Source organism: Ornithodoros turicata, chromosome 1, assembly GCF_037126465.1.
Source record: "Ornithodoros turicata isolate Travis chromosome 1, ASM3712646v1, whole genome shotgun sequence".
In the NCBI taxonomy this organism is placed as follows: domain Eukaryota; kingdom Metazoa; phylum Arthropoda; class Arachnida; order Ixodida; family Argasidae; genus Ornithodoros; species Ornithodoros turicata.
Window position 1 is genome coordinate 2,671,890 of NC_088201.1, and position 25,067 is coordinate 2,696,956.

General features: G+C 45.0%; 2 protein-coding genes across 3 annotated transcripts in view; both read left to right on the forward strand.

Annotated features, from left to right (window-relative positions):
• Nucleotides 1-6,531, forward strand: part of LOC135377296 (STE20-like serine/threonine-protein kinase) — a 28,693-nt gene extending 22,162 nt beyond the window's left edge. The window contains exons 20-22 of the mRNA XM_064609627.1: nt 1,059-1,184; nt 2,685-2,798; nt 2,860-6,531. Of these exons, the coding sequence (XP_064465697.1) occupies nt 1,059-1,184; nt 2,685-2,798; nt 2,860-2,994 (375 nt within the window). The 3' untranslated portion in view covers nt 2,995-6,531. The remainder of the gene's footprint in view (nt 1-1,058; nt 1,185-2,684; nt 2,799-2,859) is intronic.
• A 1,413-nt stretch (nt 6,532-7,944) lies between these two features.
• LOC135377297 (aspartate aminotransferase, cytoplasmic-like) lies at nt 7,945-25,037 on the forward strand. 2 transcript variants are annotated; one of them, XM_064609629.1, is made up of 9 exons: nt 7,945-8,201; nt 10,893-11,074; nt 11,791-11,899; nt 17,787-17,884; nt 18,806-18,910; nt 19,980-20,130; nt 20,812-20,977; nt 22,179-22,321; nt 24,325-25,037. In XM_064609629.1, the coding sequence occupies exons 1-9, from the start codon at nt 8,093-8,095 to the stop codon at nt 24,468-24,470; spliced, it is 1,209 nt and encodes a 402-aa protein (XP_064465699.1). In that variant the 5' UTR covers nt 7,945-8,092; the 3' UTR covers nt 24,471-25,037. The 2 variants fall into 2 exon arrangements, with proteins under 2 accessions (XP_064465699.1, XP_064465698.1); XM_064609628.1 differs by having other exon boundaries at nt 7,952-8,201; nt 17,772-17,884.
• The last annotated feature ends 30 nt before the right edge of the window (nt 25,038-25,067 follow it).

Consider the following 25,067-nt stretch of genomic DNA (forward strand, 5'->3'; position numbering starts at 1 on the left):
CGGCCGGAATGCCTATTCTTCCCATGTATTAGAGTTCGGATGATACGAACGTGTTATCTTGCCTTTACGGATGATACGAATGAGCCGAGGATGCGACAGAGGTCGTTCCCCCGTGACACGAGAGCGCGCGAGTCATGCTGCTGCGTCTTTCGAAAAGGGAGGGTGATCCTCACCACGAACTCCCTTACATCATGCAGCACAATGCAAGCTATGACTTTCCTTTTGGTGGTGGTGGTGGAGATAAGATCAAAGGGATTGAACGGCCCGGAACCTTATCACCTTATCTCTGTTTTGACCTTTTTACCCCCTCGCAACAATAAACCACGAAGCTGTGTGACATCGCTCTGGCGGAAAACAGTGACCAGAACCCCAGAACACGTGGAGGGAACATATCAGGACAACTTGTGGCAACACTACGCGTCACCATTCCACAAGTCGGCCTCACCTAACGCCTGCTTGCTTTAGGAGAAGCTCGCTTTAGACTACTGTCACGCGACTCACGGGTGAAAAGCACGTGCTACGTCTTTTGAATCATCTCGCGTATTTGGGCATCATTGGCCAAAAACGGAGACACAAAAGCGTTAAAACCGACCTCTTTCATTGACAGTAACAGAAAATGAACGGTCACTGTCTATTTTCTTGCCTCAATTTTTATTTTGGTTTAATTCGTTTGATACGAATTTCGGATGATACAGATTTTTTCCGCGACCCCGTGAGATTCGTATCATCGAGATTCTACTGTATCAGGAAAGAGAGCTATCTGTGACACGCGATTTGTCCTTCTTTTATAATCCCCTCCTGCAGGAGTCAAAGATGAGCTTTTGTGGAGCTCTGGCAAGTATTTGAATACCGCGGTCATTCACTGCCTCAATTCTGAGCGGAAATATAGGGAGTCTTGTTTCTCATCCCAGTGTCACAGCAGTGGCTCGTTTCATATGCCTTTCGTTTTACCCGAAAATTCCCCGATGACATATCAAACAGAGTATTGTAGCGCCCAATTTCTAACCGAATTTCAAAAGTCCTAAAACCCGAAGCGAACCACACACGTTCCTTCACAGTTCCAAGAAGCCGAGAAGAAGCGTTACAAGGCCGAACACCAGCGCCAGGAACTCAAGCACAAGAGACAGCTGGAAGAGCTGAAGGCCACGTCCGAAGCTACCATCAAAGAATTGGAACAGCTTCAGGTGGGCCACGTTGACCATAGTTCATGTTCAACTTGAGAAGGAATACAAATCTAGTCCGTCGAATCGTGAACTATTACTGCGCTGCGCATAGGATGGCTGGACACTGAAAGGTCACGCTCCATCCTGCGCAAGGTAACGTAATCCATCGTACTCAGTGTGCTTCCCTATTGACTGTTACGACTGGCCGCATGACACTACGCCGCGGCAGAAAGTGCGCTCCCCTACTGATGGTGCATGGTGGTGCTGCGGTATTTCTCCAGGTGCGGTATCGCGTCTCCTTATCTCCACCTATGTAGTTGATCACAGGGGTGACATAAACCCGCCATTGTTGTAACTACCCTCAAGCGGGTGCTTTTGGCAAAACTGCCGTCTTGTCGTGGTCGCACGTCATAGAAAACTTCATTTTGAGGCCACGCGACTTTGTTTACGTGTCGCTTTGCCGCTTACCAACATATTTTCGCCGTCATAACACCGAGAGACGACCGTATTTTGCCAGCGTAAACTATGCGGTGCTTTTCCGCAGCATGATAGCCCATTTCACCTCACTTTACGTATATCGCGTCGGCTCGGTAAGTCTTAAACGCGCGGTCGTCATCGCATCTTTGGAAGCTGTCAACAATACGAGGCTTTACGCGTAAAACTGGCGCGTTTTACTGCGAGATTATCGGATAAAAATAATTACCGCGATCAAAAAAAGATCCAAAACGTCGTCCAGAAACAACAACCCCATTGTTTAGAAACGGTTCGGCCGCCATCTTTAAGGTCACGTGTGCCTCGACGTCTGCTGCGACGTGCGACCAGGACCTGTCCAGGATGCATCACGTTCACCTAGCACGCTTTCATCTACGGAGCAGTACATTGGATGCCACCCCTGTGTAGTTGATGGACTTTGCAGTGATGGCCAGTAGTTAACTACATGTAGTTAAACTACCTGATTGTAGTTAAAAAGTAGTTATCAACTACTTGCAGAAATTTAGCGTGCAACTACTAGTTAAACTACTATTTCCAGTAGTTAACTACAGTAGTTAGGTTACTGCAGGCGCCAACGATTTCCGATTTTGCCGCAAGCTTTACGGCACGATTGTGCTTCCGACTTTTACCTTGAGCTACTCATTTGATGAGAACGGAGGTGCAGAGTAATTGTGCCGTGCATGCGTACTAAATCTTCTCTTTTATCGCTGCTTGCGATTCATATTTAGGTGTCCAAGAACACTATAGAATGGGATTGGTGTTGATGAACAACGTTAAGTAGTTAGAGATGTAGTTAAAATGCATTGCAGTAGTTAAAGAAGTAGTTTTAACTACCTCCCCTCAAAAGTAGTTGAACTACTAGCTAAACTACTCCATCGCGAAGTAGTTAGTAGTTATAGTTAAACTACTGTAGAGGTACTTAGTGGCCATCACTAGGACTTGGTTTCTTTTCCTTCTGAAGTTGAGCACTGCTATAGTGTCGTCGGCGTTATGGGCAGCGTTGACTGACGTTCACTGGCTAATACGTAGAACGAAAAGCGCAAAATGCTGATGGAGCACGAGACTCAGAAGTTGAGGCAGTTGGATGAGGAGCACAACGCGGAGGTGCGGGAGTGGAAAGCCAACCTGAAACCTCGTAAGCAGGTGGGTCACCGCTGTCTTTTTTTTGAAGATCGCTTTCAAATTCGGGAGGTTCCGTTCGCAGAAACTGGAAGAAGACTTCCTGCGTCAGTGCGAAGAGCAGGAGCGCTTCTACGGCACGAGCACAATGCTGAACGACTACGCCAACCTCGAACACGAAGCGGCGACTGATGCGACGACGTTCCACTCAGGTTACTAACGGCGGTCAACATTAGGAAATGTCCTAGTGCTTGTGGAAAGAAAAAAAAAAAACTTGTTAGTGTCTGTAAGTACGTAGTGCGACTTATACTTGGAACTTACTCTCGAAACTGAATCTCCACGTCTCGGAGTGTGACAAACGGCATGTTGCCAACTGAGCATTGCGCGTGGGACTTGGAGAAATGATGGAGCCTAGGTCATGTTGTACAGATCAAAGCAGTCTTAAGTTGTACAGGTCGTGGCAGATGCTGGAGTTCAACCACGGAGGAATTTGCAGCAATCGACAGTGTCTGCTTCCTTGAGTAACGTGGCAGCGCCTGTCAGTTCCTTCTTTTTCGCTGCCAGGTAACTGCTTTATGCTGCAACGTATCCCATAGGTTGAAAGTGAGTGAATCTTGGGTCTAAGCAGGTGTACATACATGAAAGGGGTTTGTTGTTTGACAGGTACTTGAATGTATAAGACCTCTCTATAGTCTAAGGTGGTCGGACCACCAAAAAAACCTGATTATCAGTAGTTGATGGTTTGGGGTTTCAACACATTGGGACTGTAGGTTCGCTATTCGCCTCTCCAACTGGCTGCTCGCCACCTAGCGGACCCCCAGCAGAAGCACTCAATGAATGATAGTAACAGCAGACGACCGGTACGTTGCATCGGCAATAATTGTTTTCTCTGCCATGTTGAAGAAGACGCGAGTGCCTCTACAGGTAGTTGGAGAGGCGAATATAGAGGATCTACTGTAATACAAAATTTTAATGTCAGAAATGTGTTAGTATGACAACAAAGATGCTGCTATTGGTGATTTTGTAACAGCCATTACGAGTACAGTCAAATTCCTTCACAACGAAACTCTGGAGGGGGGAGAGCGAAAAAAATTCGCAGTAAAGGTATTTTCGTTGAAAAGGTGTTCGCTATAAAGGACTATCTGTACAGCGTGGTGAGGTGATGCCGCATGACTAAAGCCCCTAGGCTTCTGCGACCTGAACTTTACAAATCCGCGAGTGTCCACGAATACAAGTGAAATCCGCTGGATATTTCTGCAGATTTGTAACTGAATAACCGCGTTTGCACGATGTTTGAAGCTTGATATGTGCTCGTCGATCTACGATATTCGTCGATGACAAACCACTTTCGTGCATGTTCGGCAGAAGAGAACCCCTTCATGTTCATAGAACCCTGCGCACTTGTACGGCACGTACCTATGTCTGCAAGAAACGTGTTGCGCGTACGGTTAGCTCACAGTTGTCATGTGCCGCATACTGTTGGAGTTGCTTCGGGAGCTTTGTGGTTTTGCAACAGTGGCGGAGCCAAGGGGGGGCGGTTGGGCGATCGCCCCCCCCCCCCCCAAATGTCAGTTTATGCATTGGATTTCCCTCTCCCCCTCCCTCACTACGCGCTCCGACAAAAAAACCGCTCCCCCCCCTTCCAAACTGAGGGTCTGGATCTGCCCCTGTTTTCCAATGTTCCACAATCTAGATGCAATCCTCTGTGCCACTTGCACATGCGTTTCTTGCGGATCTTGCAAGTACAGGCTTGTGACATTTCGTTCCCGGTTTTCAGTTCTTTTTTCCTCTGTGTGGAGAAAGCTGCTCCAAATAGCACATCCAAAGTGAAAGCTATAAAAAAAAAAGAAAGAAAAGATAAGAGCAATATGTATATACTGCAGAATTCCGCAAAAAACAACCTGTTCCGCGAAAATCCTTAAGTACCGCAAAATTCGCGGAAAGCTAGGGGGTTTACGCATGACGTACCATCGAAGAAGGAAAATACGGCGTTTTGTACATGGTGGAACAACTACTGTGAGCACGTTTTATTTAGCAAAAAATGGTCCGTCATTCTAGCTTTCGATCCTGAGACAACGCTGCGCATGCTGGGGTTTCACTCCAGTCAGTTTATGGTGTAGAGATGATGTTATTCCTCTACATTGGTTGGTGGTATGTCCCGGAGGGCCAGATGGTGTGTGCCATGGCGCACGCTAGAAGTAGCGCATCAGATGCGGAGCGGTCGATACCGCGAAGAGTAGAGTGAGGGTCGGGTGCACTGTGAGCTGGGCAGGATCCGGTAAAAATGGGAGTGAAGACACAAATGGTAAATGGGCATTGCCTCCAGAGAACGGAGCGAGTCCTCGGGGAGCCCCCTTGTCTGCCAGTGGGTAGTTGGCTGTTGGGTTCCTTGACCGTTTGCGTAGGAAATAGCAACAACAATAAACGTATTAGGTGGTAACACGGCCACTCCGTTTGCATTGTGCAAGTACAGTGTAACAAAAAAAAAAAAGAAGTACTCCAAAAGCAGGGAGAATACATGCTTTAAAAACTTTCTTGTTGCATCAAGCCGGAGTAAACCGGTTTTTACGGTATACAGTAAACAAAATGGGTGATTACATTTGAGTAGATATGGTACCTCTAGAAGGGGGACTTGAACCGGTGTCAGTTGCTTTCAGTTTCAAGGAAACTGGTGCGACGTCTGCCACGAATGCTGTTCGAGCAAAAATATCATTTCTTTTTCTCTGTTTCAAATTTTACTTTTTCCTCGGTTCCTGCAGAAGGATTTACAGACAGGGTATGCGCAGATATAATTTAATTCCTTTCGCTTTGCGTCAGCTAGGACAGGTGACTAGCCAGACTTCTGCCAACTCATTGGTCCCTCTGGGCTTCTCATTTTTTTCCCCTACTAGTATTTCTCGTTTCAACATCTGCTGTCTGTAAGCAATTTCTCGGGACGTAGACTGGAGCGCTGTCAATAAACCACAACCCCCTCCCCACCAAAAAAAAAAAGAAAAAGCTTGGTTGGCGAGTTTTCCTGCGCTTCTTGCCACAGCATCACAGTGTGCCTATTTGTTTGCTGACTATTTTCATCCAAGATAAGTGCATATACTTTTGTGACTTGAGATGCTGTGTTGGCGGGGCTCAACGTATAATAGGGTTGTTAGCTGCCCGAAAGAACTGAAGACGTGCGTCTCACTTGGCACCAGTATGTGCTGTGACGTAACATATACTGTGTTACACTTTTTTATGATGTACTACTCTCTCGAGGGTTTAGTCAGTGCTTGTACATTTCATTCACACTTGTTCAGGAATACTGTAACGCAGGAATGCCTAAGTTGATTGTTGCAGAAGGGCATGACGTTAGTTTACATTATTTCGGCCAAACATAGTTTGTTCAACTTTTGGGCATCCTGTGTTGGGGATATGCCCGCTACAATATACCCAGAGTATTCGGAGTGGACTATACTCTGAATGTTTCAGTCAGAGCCATGTTTTTTTTAGTGCGACCATGACTCCATTGACACAATGCAAGACAAACCTTTGTTGGTGTGTGTGTGTGTGAAATCATGCTCAGAGCAGGACTGTTTGTACTTCGCAATTTGTTGTTTGTATAACTGTGGATGGAACATCGTGAGCCAACTGTAGCCTTATTTTAATTGTACATACGGTTCATTATGCGCCTTCAGGAACCGCACTATTTTTCAAAGACAGACTCGTTTTAGTACAGAGTGCTTCCCATTTTTTCTCAGAGCATAATAAAAAGTGCCCACTCTTACCTTCCTTTTTGTGTGTGTTCTTTTATTTTCGTGCCTTTCTTAATTTACTCGAGTGTGAGCAGCAGACACCTACAAATTAGACAGTAATTGGAGAATCGGATAATAGATTTGTTCGTCAGGAAGGAGTGTTTAAAGGGAGACTTCACGAAGATTAGAAAAAAAGAAATAGGTGAGCACCATACTGAACACGAGCCACCCCTTTGATACCGAATTACAACATTTGCATTAATTTTGTGCGAGTAATTAATTCGTAAATGATGACAATAGCAGACCGAAATGCGAAGAGCAGAATACAGAGCTCCATACTACGGCGGTTGGTCCGCAGGAGGAATCCGCGACATCACTCGGCATTGTCTTCTGCTTCCAAGCCCGCGTTCTTTCTTACTTGCTGGGTGATGTCAGCAGAGTGTTGCGTGAAATAATTCGTAATAATTTGTTTGAGTAAAAGCTGCGCAGTTTTTCAGATATTTCGTACATTACAGATTACGGATGTACCACAACCTTTGTGGTGACAATACAAAAACCCGCCCAGTTTCGCCTCCCCCTGCGCTATTCCTGGGTCCGCCAGCACACACATTTTATTGCCAGCTGGCTATGGCGCACACCACAAGATAAGGGGTGCAAATCTAGACTGATTTGAACGTTCAGAATGCAATTACATGTAGGCTGTTATAACCAATGAGGCCCTGCCACCAGATTAGAAGTATTTTGATACGCTCATACTTTGAAAGTCATTCAAGAGTGCAGACAGATGAATGAACTGCAAGAGCTTTCGCGATCGTCACACTGGTACCCCCTCCCATATATTGTTTTCTCCTTGGATTTGCATGGGTCGGCCCGTAGCAAGTAGGGGGGCTCTGCCCCCCCCCCCCCCTCCCTTTCCAACGTCATTGTGTCAGGCGAAAATACCTTTCCAACATCATTGTCAGTCAAAAAACGTTGTGGCGAAAAGTGCAAGCAAGTTTATGCTTATCCAAACCAGTAGAACACGTGTAGGTCATGAGTCATAATACCGTATTTACTCGCGTATAAGACGCAAAAACATTTTTACCCAAAAACATCGCGCCATTGAGGGGTGCGTTCAATACGCGGGAGAAAATTGAACCCAACACTTAACTCCCGTTTGATTCCAAGATATCTGCGCCGATCTCCCCGGAATCAAACGCCGCGATTCTCCCACGGCCTTCCGTTCTATCAAGCGCGGCATCTGCTTTGTAACTGGAGTCCGCGTCTCGACATTTCCGTACCCGATTTATATCCAGAAAATCACAGAAAATCAAGACCCCGCGTTTTCGATTCTGGATAACCCACTGTCCGTCCGTACCCGTCTACCTCGATTTATGAACTTTCGGCGATAGCAGAAGGCAGAAGTGCAGAACTTCGGCAAGGAAGCGAGAATGGCGAGAATTCACGCACACACACAAATGTAGGAGGCGCTGAGGATGCTGAGTGAGACTGAGAGCTGAGAGGTCGAAGGGGAGCCGAGTGTTTTTCTCCGGGTTGACCTCAACTTGTCCTGTCCTACCATACTTGCTCTGTGAATACAGTTTCCACAGAAACATGTCGCGATTCTCTGATGTGCAAGCTGCGCCGCCCGTTGAAATATTCGCTCTCATGAGAGCTTACCGCGCTGACACGCATCCGAAGAAAGTTGATTTGGGTGTTGGAGGTAGGTGTCAAGGTTGTAAAATGCTTCTCGACTCCGAATTTGCGTTATCTCAAAACGGCATTCGCTTTTATTTTAGGGGAGCAGTCTGCCAAATGTAATGTTATAATGGCGAGAGTAATTACTTTTACACTACCATAGAGTAATTTAACTGGTAGTTTAACTACAAATACTTTGCTGCCCGTATCACTGCTTGTTTTTCCAAGTTACCGTCAGTATAGCCTCCCGGTCTCCAACAGAAGCGGTGGAGCTTCCTCGGTGTATTGTTTTAAAGACAAAACGACGTTTGGAAACTGATGCCTGAGTAGATAGAAACTATTTGCGTCAATGTAGTAGCAAACTATGGTTCAACAAAAGTTTTTTGTAGTTAGCTGAAGTGGTTATACTGGAGGCTAACTGCTACCTATTTTTCTCCTTGACTTCTGCTTGAACTGTAAATCTGAACTCTTTAAATCTACTGGGCTGTCAAGCTTAGAAAATGAACGAAAAGAAAAAATATATATATTTTTCCAACCACCAACCAACCAACCAGCTACGAAAAATTCAGCTCATCGCCAACATGCAGTGCGATCGTGGAACACCTCTTCAGCATTGCCAGACAGAATTTGACATCGTGCAGATGCAGAATGTCATATATAATTTTTGAAAATGTGAGCATATTTTTCTAACTTCCCATAGCAAGAATGGAAGACTCACAAGCAACGAGTGTAGTAGTGCTGGAGCATGCAGTAGAAATGTATCAAATAAAAACAAATACACAGAACAGTGATAGAAAATGGTTCAATTCCCACTGCTCTCTAGCTTTTACGAAGACTGCCACATTTCCATACAGAACAGTGTTGACCACGCTGGCATTTTTTTCTTTAAATCTTGGAAGGCCGAGATATGAAGTAGGTTACTTTCCATCACCTAGGAAGATGTCATGTGTTGAAAATTACAAATAATACTTTATTACTTTGCATTATATTATCCTTATGTTACTTGAGGAGTACACTAAATGACGCAAATCCCGAAACAAGGCAACAAAGCTTGTTGCACATAAGACTTTAGTATTCTATGTTGCACATAAGACTATTCTTGACTGTGGTTCTTTGATTTGGCAGCCAGGAGCTATCAGAAAAATCTATGAAATGTAACAGATTCAGGGAAAAGCAATCAGTTTTCGTTTTTAACGAGTATTCATGTATGCTAGAGTCTGCTTGTGTTCCCACATTATTACGTAGGGTTAGGGCTTAATGCATAAAAATGGTTTGGTTAATCCCGAATAATCAAACATGTCTAAATCCGTCAGGTTCCTTGAGTATGTCACAGGGAGCAAGTTCTGGTACCAAGCACTCAAAACATATTGAAGTGTATCATTTTCGCACAAATTGCTTAAAGAATTTTTTCCAGCCACGATCGCAGATTGGAACCCTTTGCCCCAACAGGCTGTTGCATGTGACACATTGTCTTTGTTTAATTCTTTCATTGAATCACATTATTCGCAGATGTTGACGTTGCATGTTGTTTCTGTACTGCTATTTCATTGAGTGATATTCTATAATACCCTCCTTCAATGGCAATAACAATATGCCAGACGTATTGTGAAATAAATAAATCTTGACAGTACACACAAGAGTTGTGGCTAACGGGGAAGATAATATTTTGAGGAAGTCGTTATTGTGAAAGCTCCTGAGGTGCCTTGGTGCAGTCTCTACTCCCATGGATAGCTTAACAACGAATAAAAACTCGCAAAAAAAAAGGCCAGAGTAGTTAAAAATGCGGTTGAACTGCATCACAGTAGTTGCAGAGTAGTTGTAACAACTGCTGCTAAGATGTAGTCGAACTATTAGTTAAACTACACTCTTAAAGTAGCACAGAAGTCATTTTTAACACCCTGTTTTCTTCCTATAAAACTGTTAAGGAGGCCAGTAAGATGCACCATGCCAAGTAAGTCACACCACAGAATCATAATTATCGCAGAAACTGAATTTAAAGTACGCCGCAAAAAGCGACCGTGTGTAACGGCGGTGAAGAGCAGTACCAGCCTGTGATCTGCCTGGAACCTCGCGCTGACGCTATAAGGAGAACGTTCGCTGATTGGTCTAGAGAAATGTTGTCTGCTACTCCTTTGTCGTCTGCTACTCGGCTGTTCGGGGTTCCGAAAAAGCCTTTCTCCTGGCTCGGTAATGCTTTGGCTACTCCTTCTATCCCCAATTCTCCGGGAGAACCGGCAAAGCTGGTTTACGGCGGCAAAGGGACAAGGCGCTGACCCCCACTGACCGGCGAAGCAGAACGAGTTCTCCTTATAACGTCATCGGTGACGTGGTATCGTACCTTCTCCTCCTCGTAATACCCGTAGTGCTGAGTTAAGGGTGAAGGCACGGACCCACGTTTATGCGAGTTTTTTTCTGGGAAACAAATTGCACACATCAAAACCTTTAGCGCCATTCGGTAAAATAACACACACTTTCATCAGGCGTCTTAATCTGAAAATTTTTAGGAAGGCCCTCTGTACTCCTTTAAGGTAACTTTCCCACGATTGATCTACACTAAAGTAAGTATTGTGTGCTTTACTTGCGGTATACTTGGAACAACATATCATGGCCCTCGGCTGCACCTCCTGTTCCTTTGTAGTAAACTTTGAGTACGATTTGGGGGATAGCTGCATAGACAGCAGTTAATTTCTGGCAAATGCTACGTCTCCCATTTCAGCGTACAGAACGGAAGAAGCCAAGCCATGGGTGTTACCCGTCGTGAGGAAAGTGGAAAAAGAAATGGCCAATGATGAGACCTTGAACCACGAATACCTTGGCCAGCTGGGTTTGGACGAATTCAGCAAAGCAGCCACCAAGATGATGTTGGGTGAAGACTGCGTAGCCCTTAAAGAAGGACGAGTAAGCACCTGTCTAAGCGGACGCTGAATTTTGCGTGCGGCACACAATGCCGTTCAATGAAACTTGAAAAAAAAACAAAAAAAAACTGATGAAATGTTACTTTCAAAAGGTTTAAGTAATTTTCTATTGTATGCTTTTCAAAGTTGCGTGTGAACTTCCAAAATGGTATGAACACTATTTAGGCCTTTAACTGGCAGCACGCGCAAATTGTTGGGAAAAAGGGTTTTTGCGTTTCATATTCTGTTCTTTTACACGTTTGCTGTTTGCTAACTTTTTCTGCTCCAGTTATAGCTCCAAATGTTGAGACCTTACTTCCACCCCTGAATTTAAAAAAAAGTTTAAACAGTAGGTTGCCGACAGGCAGCACTTTAGCACCTTAATAAATAAGATATTTGATGCGATGTGATGCAGGCGGATCCTGACCAACACTGTACTTGCAGCACTCATTTTCTCATCAGTATTTTGATTCCATCACAGATAGTTCCGCCTTCTGTAAGGCAGGCTTTTTTGCCATTCTGGTGCTTTAACCTAAAGTGTTTTTCAATCCGTATATTTGGAACCCTGAGATTGGGGGGAAGAAGACATAACACGCTCCCCTTTCAATTTCGGGGTTCCAAGTACGGAAAGCCAACTTGCCTGCTTTCTCCCCATTCTTTCTCTCTTTCTTTTTTTTTTTTTTTTTACAGCTTTGGTTTTCACGGCTCTAATTTTTGCAGGCCATCGGCATCCAGGCCCTCAGCGGTACGGGCTCCCTGCGAGTGGCAGCAGACTTCCTCGTCCGCCACGGAAAGTTTACGACAATTTATGTGTCCACACCGACGTGGCGTAAGTGGCCGTAGCAGACGGTAGCCGAGATGCTTTGTGGGCCATATTTTTTGGTGTCTTTATATCACCATGAGCTCAATAGACGAGCTCAGAAAATCCCAGAGTGCTTAAGCGCCGCTTTGAACTGTGTGAGCTTATACTAATACGAAAGAAATGTGTGGCCTCCTGGCTGTCAGTGAAAGCGAAACGTGAAGGATTATTCTTCGTATGCAATGCGTGCGCAAGGAGCACTGGGATTTTCTGAAATCGTCTATTTGCAGGAAGCGTGCATGTGCATGGCTCCAGTAGTCTCCCCCCTCCACGAATGTTAGAAAAAGTTTTGGAATGTTAAAACGTTTAAGCTCTGCTATGCAGAATTATCTGCGGTCTACGAGATTTAGAATGGCCTTATTGTAGACTGCAGTAAAAAAAGACGGTAATGGGCAGTATTTTTTATGTGGTGTCCCAGCAGCTGTGTCACAAAATTAAAATAAACTATGCCACCTAGAGGTACGCGATCGACGGTACTTGCTCTCGCCATGCTTTTGCCGTCTCGTGATACGAATAGAAGTTTGTTTGAGTTTCTTATCTTGGCTTTATAAGAATTGAACTCTATTTTGTGCACCTTCGCGCGAAGTGCGTCGCGAACAGGTTGCTATATGCAGCCCACACATGCAGAGTAGAAAAGGTGAGAGGTTAACGACAACAACTTTATTTAAATGATGAATACGGCATCTCAAAGTCCCCACATGATTTTCAGAACATCTTGATATCACAGGACGAGGATGCATTGACTTTAACTTTTTTTTTTGCCTCGGTAACAGATTAAGAAGGAAGCCGACTTCTTATCATTTGATTTCGCTGCAGTTTATGCCTTTCTTCCCTTTCCTCCTTTCACCGCTCACTCTTTCCACTCTGTGTATGTCTGTCGTCGCACTAAGAGTGAAGGGCAAGCAAAAGTCGTGGTGCGCCAGACCGCAGGCAGGCCGAACAGCATGATCTTTCAGTATAGCTCATGAATATTAGTGTGCGTTATGAAATTTGGTAAATTTGGCACATGCTTCTCATTGGTGACGTAAAAAAATTAACCTTCACTGGGCAGATTCTGGAGTTCAGTTCTTGAGAACTAAGATAATCTACGGGGTTATTCTAGCAAACGTTACACATTTCGATCATACTATAAGAATCTAAGAAGCACTCTTGAATGGTTTTCAAAGTATGAGCTTTTCAAAATACTTCCAACCTTCGTGACACCACCTCGAGTTTTCGTATCCCCCCCTCTACCTTGGAAGTCTGGCTACGCCACTGGTCACAAGGCAGCAAAAGAGAACAAATACTGTTGACCACATACCTCCAGCTGGCATAGTCTGTTATTATAATTTTGTGACATTGCTGGGACACCCCGTATATCTAAGATTACTATAGAGATCCCCAGATTATTTAACTGTTGTGAAGGTATCAGATTTCTCGTCGGTTTTAAATTTACCTAGAATTCTTTTTCCCTATTCGATGACCTATCTCTTGTGCCTAAATAAAAAATCGACAGGTATGTTATTCTTTTTGAAAGGGTCCCTGATGTATCCTATCCCCCCTCCCCATGTGCCTAATCCCCGTTATAAAAATCCCCCAGGCTTCGTATTTTTATTATTAAAAAAAATATTTTTGCGTTGAACTCAGAAAGAGTAAAATACAGACTGAAATTTCTGTTATGATGAGAGTGTGATGTGTGCACCAGTCATTTTGATGGCTGATACTCTACTTCATGGGATCTTATTCACTGAGGCAACCAAGAGCTGCTGTCATGTAGGACATCTGCAAATCTTTATTTTGGTAAGGACTGCCAACAAATGGTGCACGATGATGAGGTGACTAACTGGACTGATGAAACCTCACCAACTCTCCTTAACCGCATGTGGGAAGTGTGAACGACTTACTATAATTTTCAATCCTCCAGATCTGGGGGCACAATCGGAAATCTTGTTGTGAAAGCAGAGTCGTTATTCCCCTCCTCCTTTTCTCCGAGCCTCTCCTTTCTTTGTGTACGGCAGGAATTCCGCCCAAACTTTTTTCCGCGCATCACCGCAGGCAACCAAACTGGAAGCCCATAAGTTTGGCCGAAGACTGACCCTTGGGCCACATCTGCTTTCAGCCGTGTATTCTTAGGACAACGGCCAACCCGTACAAAAGCAAAACAGTTTTAGATGCCGTCGTTACTATGGTTTCCCTTCTGGCTGGATAGCCATTGGCTGCTTGCTACTTATTCGGTATACGACAGTTGTGGTTTCGGCCGCTAAACTTCAATCACTGAAAAAAAAAACTTTGGTCCCAATTTCGGTTCGGAAAGAATTGTTCCGTGCGGTACACGCGTGGCCACTTTTATGGTGTCTCCTTCCCATGAATACATTTTGGGGTGCACTCTTCTACCGTTGCTTTAAAGGGGCACTAAGATGCAAAAACAAGTTCGATTCAAATTACGTTACACGCCGTGTTAATTTCGCACTTGTTGTCATAATTCAAAAAACTTCGATTCCGTTTCGCAGCTACAATCGAAATTATACCGGACTCTTTCTCGCTTCGGCGGTAAGCAGTGAATGATGCTTCAGCTTGTGCATCGGACTGGCGTCGCTGTCCGAATCACGTGAAGATAAATGTTGTCAGTGGAACATCCGCGAGAACTGTTGTTGAGTACGATTCAGTGAATCGGTATTCAAAAATGCGGTAGTGCGCGTCACGCCGCGCATATACGGAACACTACGATCGGACCCGTTCATAGTGTTCGGGAAGAAGGGAAGTGTTCGTAGTCCAAATCTACACGGCCACGATAGCTATGCGCGCTTCTCCCGCTGTCTCATTGGATGCTGCCAACCTTTGCCTCCCGGAGATCCCATTCGTTGCCGCCAAAGACGGTTCAGCTTTCACTGCGTTTTTCTTCTAAGTGGTAGCACTGTGTAAACTAATTTTGCTTGCATTACACCAGTTGAAACACTGACTTTCATTTGAGAGCTAGTTGTTTTTGCATTTTAGTGCCCCTTTAAGGCATGGCGTGAACCTTATAAAACGATGCAGCATTTGTGGAAACGGCCACTACGTGTGCGCATCTTTAGCCCTAGAACCTGCGCGTCCAGCTTGACGGGGCACCTTCTGCCTCAGGCGTGGACAGGCTACCATTTTCTTCGGTTTGCTTTTCTCTTTATAATATCGTACTTGAGTCTCGTTGCATGGTCTTAGATTATTAGTTAACTAACGGAACCTAACCCCTGTATGACTTACCAGGTGCAGTTTTTCAGCTGTACTCGGTGGGAATGTGTCCTTGTGTGCCCTGGAGCTCTTCATCTGCATTCATGGTGCTATGTCCTTGTCCACGCATTTGTGTGGTTTCTACACCAAAAGATATGGTGCATTGCGCGTTGCTGTTGTGTGTGCTTATAAGCAATTTGAAAAAGTTGCAGGTAGCAGCAGCCGGGAAATGCTGTGCAAAACGACAGCGATTTGCTATTGTCTCCAATCGTCGTGGTGCTGGTGTATGCACCGTGGCTGTCTCTTTGCACAGCATTTCCCGGCATGGCGCACGCTGCTCCCTGGAACTTTTGCAAATGGCCTATTATTTTACTGCTCTGTTTTTGTGCATGAATGGACTGGGCAAAAGATAGAATGAGCATGTTAAAGAATCAGAGGGGCTCAGAGATGTTTCAGTTTTGTGGAAGCTCGGGAAAAAATTTCCAAGCGAACCCTTGGCCATTAAGTAGTGACCGTCTCAAAAGTTATTTTGTCTACTCTTTCTGTGCATGCTTCAGGAAGTGTGAATGACCTGCCGAAAGAAGAGCGCTCACAATGCTCTACCGTTTCCTAGCAATTTTGCCGCATCTTGCAATGGTCAGAGATCTCATTTCTGAACTGCAGCTATTTCTTTGGGCGGAAGGGACTGCCCCAAGCTGCCACTAGAGGTCCAACAAAATTCTCATTGTTTTCGGCCTTGCAGAGTTCCTCAGGTAGTGAAGAATTGGCTGTGATTGGGCACTCGTGATAGTAGCAGACGGTTTTCGGAGGATATTGTCTGTAGAAAGAGCTGTAGGATAGAAAAAAATAGTTTAGGGTTGGTTTCTTTATGAGATAATTACGCTCCACCAGGTTTTACCACCTAAGTTAGAGAGTTTTGTCATAAAAAAATACATAAGCAGTGCAGACATGGGTAAGTTTTCTTTCAACAAAGTAAACACCGTGAAAAAAAGTAACCTAGCTACTATACAGTATCCGAGTAAACGAGAGTTTCAAAAACATTATTTTATCACCTATACTGTCAACATCTCATCCTTGTTAGATTAAAGCTGTAGTTCCTAGAAGTTATCGTCGGTAAGCTTCCATCCCTGCAGTCCTTCCCCCACTCAAAAGTCGTTTACCAGGAATGCTTGAAGGAATGCCCCAAATTTCACAGTGAGAAAGTGTTCAGAGCATGCAAGCATAAGGCAAAAATATTAGGGGTGCGCGAATAGTTTTCGAATAGCTGGAGCTCACTGCGAATCAAATACGAATACTGCGACTATCAATACTTTACAATACCCATCGCTTGCAGTCTGGCTATTTGTGCTATTAAGCTATATTCCATGGTGCGATAACAGGACTTGTTCAAGGCTGAACTAACACGCTGCATAGCAATCGCTCGTTTCACAGTTCTGGAGTGCGCAGAATTGTAGGGCATAGGGCCTTTGGGCTTTTTGGGCCTTTTTGGGCCTTGAATGAGGGTATGATATCTAAGAAACATAGCTGGTTGTTCTGTGGAAGTTCATGGGTGAACGTCACACCTTTTCTATGTGTTCAGAATGAGTTGAAAACGTCACCAGTCGTGTCATCGGGTCTAAAATTACGAGGCCTGACTATGATAGTCGCCAACATATCTAAAAATTATAAATGTCATCACTCACAAAGGTGTCCTGCAAGGCATTGTCTATATATGACAAAAGTATGTGGCATAACACTGAGGCTATACACGATCCAATGCATATGCCCTGTAGGTTCGATTGTCAAACTTGATGAAAGTGCTATTCAGGTAAAATTCTAGCAAGGACAAGAAACTACCCATCAGTATACCTGTAGCATTTTGGAAAGGTAAAACGTTGTTGATCTCAGTCGAATTGCGCACTGATTTGAACAGTCCTGAATGAGGGACAGAATAAAACGGACCTTGAATGTCATTGGAGAAGGCAGAACGCACTGTCTGACTGCACTGTTTCAGGAAGGCTGTCTCTGTTTCAGAATTTCTTGTGGCGTACGGGTCTACAGCCTCCAGATTTTGTCAAATGTTGCTCAAGGAACTTGCAGATTTCGTGCTGCCAGGCTCGTTTTTTCGCTAATTGTTCGTAGCCAAATGGCGGGAGCTACTCGATTTGTGTTCGAGTGTTCACGTACGCCTGAAAAAATATAGCACCACCCCCAGTAACTCAGATAGAGTTACAGTTGACGTTACTTTCACGGGAAGTGGTTACTAGTTACTTTCTCAGAAAAGTAACTTGTTACTGTAACTACAGCTATAGTTACAAGTTCCTTTTGCCAAGACTGGCTAGAACAACTGTTAACATTTATCTTCGGACATACATTTTCATCCCAATACTTGTTACTGCCAAAAGGGAAAAAACAAAAGGCTCGAAACTTGACATTTTGAATGTGTGGTACAGAATCCATCAGGCAGATGCATTTAATCAATCAGCATCAGTCAATGTATGACAAAATTGATTAAATTATGGCGTACAGTCTAACAGCAGCAACTGTCTCTCGACCCCCTTTATCTCGTACATTTTCTTCTGCATAGTATTTTCCTAGTATACTACGTAGTTGCATCTTAGCACTGTTTATTATAGCCATGGCTCCGTATGATTCATGCATTTCTCTCTGGATGCAGCTAACCACAATTTAGTCTTCAAGCACTCCGGCTTTCAAAATGTGAAGCAGTATCGTTACTGGGATGCCAAGAATAGGTGTCTGGACTTTGACGGAATGATTGAGGACCTTCAGGTGACTGCCTTCCACTGCCTGTCTTTCCCGTTTGTTTTGCAATACCGTGTTTACTTTCATGATTTGCGCACTTTTTCTGACCAAAAAATAACGCAAAGGCTGGGGTGTGCAAATTACACGAGGCATTGGCAAGACGACTTGACAAACGTGCGCAAAGTCTGTTAAATGGTGTTAAGTTTCTGTTAAAAGATGGCATTTCAGGTGAGTAATACAGTAGAATCTCGATGATACGAATCTCACGGGGTAGTGGAAAGCATTCGTATCATCCGAAATTTGTATCAAAACAATTACGACATCACAATAAAAATTTAGGCAAGAAAATAGACAGTGACTGTTCATTTTCCATTACTGTCAGTGAAAGAGATCGGTTGTAACGATTTTCTCTCTCCGTTTTTGGCCAATGCTGCCGAAATTTGCGAGATGATTCAAAAGGCCCAGCAGGTGCTCTCCACGCTTTTTGTAAAGCGAGCTTCTCCTAAAGCACGCATGCGTTAGGTGAAGCAGCCTTCCGGAATGATGACGCGTCATGTTGCCATAAGTTTTCCTTATATGTTCCCTCCACATGTTCTGGTCACTGTTATCCTGTTTAGGATGTCGTCTTCTGCACCATTGAGGTCGTTCGAAATACCAGCCTTAAATAAATGCCAGTCGCAGGATAGCGCAATGATGTCTCGCACGAAAGTAGGAGTGTGCAAATTATGCGAATTTTTATATTCGCAACTTTTTTGGTGAAAAAATGGAGGTGCGCAAATTATGCGAGTAAATACGATATTTCGCTCTTCTTTTTCTTCCCACTGTATTTTGACTGGTGATGAGGTTGAAAATTTCTTGGTGGGCAATGACGCCCAGCCTCCCACAATTCTGTCCGCTTCCCTCCAACGTGTGTAATAATTAAAACAAGAACATGGGAACTTGTTTCAGAGTGCACCTGAGGACTCTGTGGTAGTTCTACATGCCTGCGCTCATAACCCAACTGGTATCGACCCTTCACAAGACCAGTGGAAGAAAATTGCGGAAGTGGTAAAGGTACGATGCTCTGCAGTACACTCTGGTACCCTTTGTTTAGTACCCACTCATGCATTGCACGGGTTGTTTTCATGGTTCTGACTGGTCGTAGAAACCCTCGAATACCCTGGAATTTGAAAATGCTGTTTTTAAGGCCTGGAAAACCTTGAAAATCCTTGATTTTGCACCTTGATGCAAAGATGCACTACATTGCCCAGACGGAGATTGCACTACATTGCCTAGTAGGTGCAATAGGTGAAACGAAGAATCACATTTGCCACCTGCAATGCATGCAGAGATATCGCGAATAACTCTGTTTTCTTCCGTGTAGTAGAATATATTGAAACTGAGCAGGATGAACGTAGGGTGTCCAGTACAGGGGGGGTCACTACTACAGTCCCTTCGAAAGGTGAAGAAACGCACCATAGAAAACAGGAAAGTTGCAGAGGGCAGCAGACGACAGTTGCTCGAGAACACCACTTCTGCCTTTTAACGCGATAGAAAGTCCTTTTGCCTAAGCAGAAGTTAAAGGGTTTGTGTATTAAATCACACTATATTTAGGGAGTGACTTTTTGGGGTTAAATGCCTTTCGCAGATTCGGGGGGGGGGGGGGGGTAAAAATCGGGCGCCATTTTTAAACCTGTAATTCGGGGAGAAATCGGGAGATAATTGTGCCTTCGGGTGTTATCGGGTGTTTTTGTTTCTCCTCTTGTCTATTAAGTCCTTTCCTAATCTCTCTTGTTTTTTTTTGTTTTTTTTTTGCGGGATCGTGACCTTCCAGCAGTGATCCCCGAAGGCATAGACAGTGTTCACACACATGGGTGTATATTGCTGGGAACGTATAAGTGACCCATTCTTCCACGCGTTACACGTGGAGACCTTTGTTCGTCTTCGGTGGAAACGTCACTCGAGGATTTCATAGTGACTGGAATTTGGGGAGAAATCGGGTTTAATCGGAAAGAGTCACTCCCTAACTGTATTCCGTAGGAAATAAACTGTTTAAAAATCTTCTTGTCTGGTCATTGTCTGAACATCTCGGGGTTGTTTGGAGCTTAGGGTCACACTTTGGTGGCTGTGTGTCTTTCGCCAGGTGAAGAAATTGTTCCCCCTGTTTGACTGCGCCTACCAGGGCTTTGCTTCGGGCAGCCTGGAAAAGGACAGCTGGGCAGTTCGCCACTTCGCTTCTCAAGGCTTGGAACTCTTCTGTTGCCAGTCATTTGCCAAAAACTTTGGACTCTACAGTGAGTGTCCTTTGGTATCCCTTTTGATTATAGATAGGGCCTGACTTTTTCGGGTTTTATTTTTGGCCAAATTCGGGGGGTAAATATCGGGTGATATTTTTCATCCGAAAATTCGGGTGTATTCGGGTTAAATCCCGTTACGGCATATTCTGTCGTCAGGAATTCGGGTGTATTTGGGTGATTTTTTTTTTTGTTTAATAAAAATTTGCCTTAACATGGAACTAATGTTTAGCAATGTTATCAAACTTTATTTTAATGCACGCTTACGAGCGTGCCACGCGACCTGGATGTTTTCGGGTAGATTCGGGTTAAACCCAAATTTTACAGATTTCGTTCGGGGGGTAAATATCGGGCGGATACGGGTTTAACCCTAAAAAGTCAGGCCCTATAGAACACATCCTCTCCTACATGCTCCCCACTCCCACTCATACAGACAAACACACAGGCGTATTTCTGTTGGCGCCGTTTCGTCAACTGCCGTTTTTTAATCGAAATAGGCTGGCAGGGATGGGCAGTAATACTCATATTTTGTATTAGGATACTAATACATAATACTTCCTAGAAATCGGTGTTGTGTGAAATTGTGTTGCGTGAAAAAAACTAGCCAAGACAGACAAATTAGACCTTCCACTAAAAACAAAAAATTCTTACGAGCGACCCCGTTGCGGTTTTGCCTTGCAGATGAACGGATCGGAAATCTGATCTTGATCATAAACGATCAGATGGCCATGACCAACACGCTGGCACAGATCACCCTTCTTGTACGTGGCAGTTACTCGAATCCCCCAAACCACGGAGCACGCATTGTTTCTCGTGTGCTAAACACGCCGGAATACTTTGAAGAATGGTAAGGCAACATTTTTCTGATCCATGATTATCCAGCATGTGGTGTTGCTAACAGTATTGCCAACAACACACTTGAACCAGGCCGGGGCAGGGCCAGGTAAAGCTTGCTTTTGTGGACCTGGGCTGGGCCTGTGTCTGACCGTTATGGGGCCGGGCCGGGGCCGGGCCGGGTAAAGCTTGCTTTTGTGGACCTGGGCTGGGCCTGTGTTTGACCGTTATGGGTCCGGTCCGGGCCGGGCTCGGGCTGGGCTCGGGCCCCTATATTGCCGGGCGTCAGTCGGACTAGAGGCTGTGTTATACCCGTCTCTTAGTTAGCCACGGTCAAGTTTTACAGCCTGATACAGTGGGGCCGGGCCAGGTAGCGCATAAATTTCTCGTGCTGAGTCCTGGCTTGGGCCGAGAAACTTGGAATCTTTCGGGCTTGGGCCGGACATGGGCTAGGTATGCAGCCATCGGGCCGGGCCCAGGCGGGTAAATCAAAGGAAGGCTGGGTTCAGGCCGGGCGTGGGCCTAAAAATACGGCCCGTGCAGTGCTCTAGCTCACGTACATACCTGCTCACGTGGCGTAGTGGTTAGGATGATCGCCTTCCCCACTGAGACTGGGAGGTGACCCGGCAGCGGCTGCACTGTCCCCTGGGTTTTCCCTGGGTTTTACGGCAGAACGTTGGCACAGTTCCCCCTGAAGCCAACCCATGACGTAAACTAACCCCCTTTCCCACTCTCCATCTGTCCACGTCTCATAGCCACAGTTGCTTTGCGGCACGTGGAATTAAAAAAAAATGTACTCTACTGCTCAAGCGAACCAATTGTAGAATATGTTGCTGAAATGCCAATGGAAATAATTTCCAATTTAACAAACTCCCGTGCGGCGTAAATTTCGGTTCTACAAATCTTACAAAGCTAAGTGGAGGTGTTGCAAAATAGCTATGTAACAAACTGTCATTCCAGTGCCACTGCACAGAATAATCTATTTAGCATCTTTTTCTGATAGTCCCCCTCATTATGTTCGTCGGATGCGACAATCACGGAAGGGAGGCCGGAGGGTATTAGTGGTAGTTATTGCCGTGGCCATGTCCCACATACCTTTCCATGCCTTGCTTCAAATTTAACAACGCGTCTACGTCTTCTTTCTTAGCAACTGTAGTACGTGTAAGGTTCCTCACAAAAACAGTTTTTAAACGGATGTCCCTACAAATGTGCAGGAAAGGCCACATTCAGACGATGGCAAACCGTATCATCTCGATGAGGAAGGCACTCCGGGACCAGCTGGAGAAGCTCGGCACTCCGGGCACTTGGGATCACATCACGAACCAGATTGGAATGTTCTCCTACACCGGACTAAACCGTAAGTGAGACGACATAAATGTGTTTGGCACGTGGCACACACTGTGGCCCGACTAGGGACACAACTGTAGCTGGATAGCTGCTTGAGTGACTTAAGTATAGTTACAAGCTACTCATGCGGGTGATGCGGTCGACCTCTCGGATCATTTTACTTCTAATATATATTGAAGCCTAGTGCCTATGAAGTACATGGGTGGTGGAAATAGCTGAACATACTTTATAGTTGTTTTTAAAAAAAAATAATCTTCAAGAATGACGATTTCGAGCATTGTGCTTCCTCACAACTTTCAGGCCTCGTATCTTCATAACCATTAGCGTTATGCTGTTGAATTTTATCGCACTTATTCTCTACGTGCTGATGCACAGTTTGCTGTCTTCTTGAGTGCATCGAGGTAAACTAGCACTTCAAACGAGGACAGACAGGGGAGGGACAAACACTGTGCTAGACTTCCAACAAACAGAAAATTTATTGACAACCAAACGGGTTCCTTTTATTAATACCTCCGTTGTTATCTTTCACGTGTCGCATTTCAGTCTACAATTCAAGTCCCTTTATCCCACTTCTCCAGGAACAATATCTCTTTATCATATAACTAAAGATGAGGGCGGTGCAGGTATACCCGCGGACACCCGCACAAGTTTGTTCTTTGCAGGTACACATTTCAGCGTCATCGCCGGTAAGGTGCGGGTAGACCCGCACTATCACCTCCACGGATTACGCGGGTGTACCCGCAATACCCGCAGGCGCAAAACCAACCCGTCGGATTTCGGTGTATGACACGATTCATGGCGAACGTTTGGCCTAAAATACTTTACAAGACATTCCATATCTAATGCATCAGCTCAAAATAAAGTGGTTGTTGTTGTTGTTTGTCACATAAGGTTAGCTTTGGCTGTCTTTCGACACCAAGACTGGTACACTCCGCATCCGTAAGCTGGCAACCATGTCAGCAGCGGCCACAGTGTACGCGCTGTCACGATCGTGTTGCATAACCGGAACATGCATATGCGTTGGGCTGCGGGTATATCGGCGGTTATGTGGATAGGCGTCGGGATGTGCGGGTGCGGATGCGGGTACGAGTTTTCATACCCGCACTCATCTCTACGTATAACCCCGCGGATGCCTGGCTGACGCGTAGTGACCCCCTCTTTCTTACTTGAAACGCTTCCGCAATCGCTCTCGTGCGCGAGATATTGTTCCCGGAGAAGTGGGATAAAGGGACTTGAATTGTAGACTCAAATGTGACACGTGAAAGATAACAACGGAGGTACTCGTAAAGGGAGCCCGTTTGGTTGTCAATAAATCTTCTGTTTGTTGGAAGTCTAGCACGGTGTTTGTCCTCGCCCCGTGTCTGTCCTCGTTTGAAGTGCTAGTTTACCTCGAAGCATTCGTGCCAACTTGCCCGGTTCACCACCGTTATGTCTTCTTGAGGTTCTAGGTTTTGCAGGTGTCTAGATAAAAAAAATTGCAAAGTCGCTTTATTTGCAAAAAAAAAAATCACTTTTTTAGGCCCGTAACTGCTTTCCTCCAAATCGAAGAAACTTTTTCACTTCGATTTGCAAATTTGCGCTCACGTAGTGCACTAAAATAAATTTCACTTCAAAGTGACCTTTCCCCGATTAACTCTCGCTTTTAACCATCTGTGCCACGCCCCCTCGACCGTAGCGGGCGCAAACTCGTTATCATGCACCTGCGATAACACGTGCCTACGGACACCCAAACCACGTGCCCAAAACAACAGTTTGGAGCCACGTCACTCCACAAGGTCTCCTTCATCCTTAATGACAGTTACTAAACTGACATTTAGCGTGTCACCTGACAGGCATCTAAGTCGATTTAACTGAGTTACTGTAGCTGTAAGCGGGCACATAAAATAAAGTAGTATCTGAGTTACTAAGTTTGACCAGCTAGCGGTAACTTACTTTTTTAAAGTAACTTACCCACCACGACTTGCACAGGGGCTGTACTTAACAATACTGAAAAATGGTGATTTCTGCGTACAGCTCGACAAGTTCAACACCTGGTGGAGGAGTACCACGTGTATCTCCCCAAGGACGGACGCATCAGCATCTGCGGCTTGAACCCTAGCAATGTGGACCACGTGGCCGCTGCCATTTACGATGCTGTCACGAAGTTCCCCGCTAGTTAGTTTCCATACGGTGCAGAATGTGGTGTAGATAGAGCCGGAAGACGCTGATATTCTGCTTTGCCATTCACAAAATGTTGGACGCTTTATGCGGGTCGCCCACAGAGAACGAGCCCATCTATTTGACGCTCCGCAACATGGAATCTGATTCCGAACGTCAAGTTTGCGGACAGGTCACACTACGAGCAGTTGATTACTCTGCTGGTTAGCTAATTGATCAAAGAATTTGCGATTGCGGATAAACGTCTGGCAAGCAGAATGGCTAAGCTGAATGTCAGCCGGTTAGATCTGTTGATGCGGTAGCTGTATACCTTTTAGAGACTTAGAGAAAGGGTTGTATTGTGGCTGCCGAATTGCTTTGAACAAAGTTCTAGAATTCACATAGTCGTGTGAATTTAAGCGTAAATACTTTATAGCTAGGGTAGGGTTTTTAATCCCGATTTACAAGTAGGTCTCTGAGGTGACAGGTGGTTGCGTTCTACCTGCTCAGTGTTTCACGCTACAGCTTAGTTTGTCTTGTACACAGCTATTCTTCGTTCTGTTTCCTGAATAAACTGTTTATTAAATACAGTCTTACAGTTTACTTGTGCTTCATCTTTT

Bases quoted from the DNA above. Each gene is read 5' to 3' on its own strand.
- LOC135377297 (XM_064609628.1), top strand. From the start codon at position 8,093: ATGTCGCGATTCTCTGATGTGCAAGCTGCGCCGCCCGTTGAAATATTC. The intron at 8,202-10,892 runs GTAGGTGTCAAG...CTCCCATTTCAG, and splicing joins AGTTGATTTGGGTGTTGGAG to CGTACAGAACGGAAGAAGCC. The intron at 17,885-18,805 runs GTGACTGCCTTC...AACTTGTTTCAG, and splicing joins GAATGATTGAGGACCTTCAG to AGTGCACCTGAGGACTCTGT.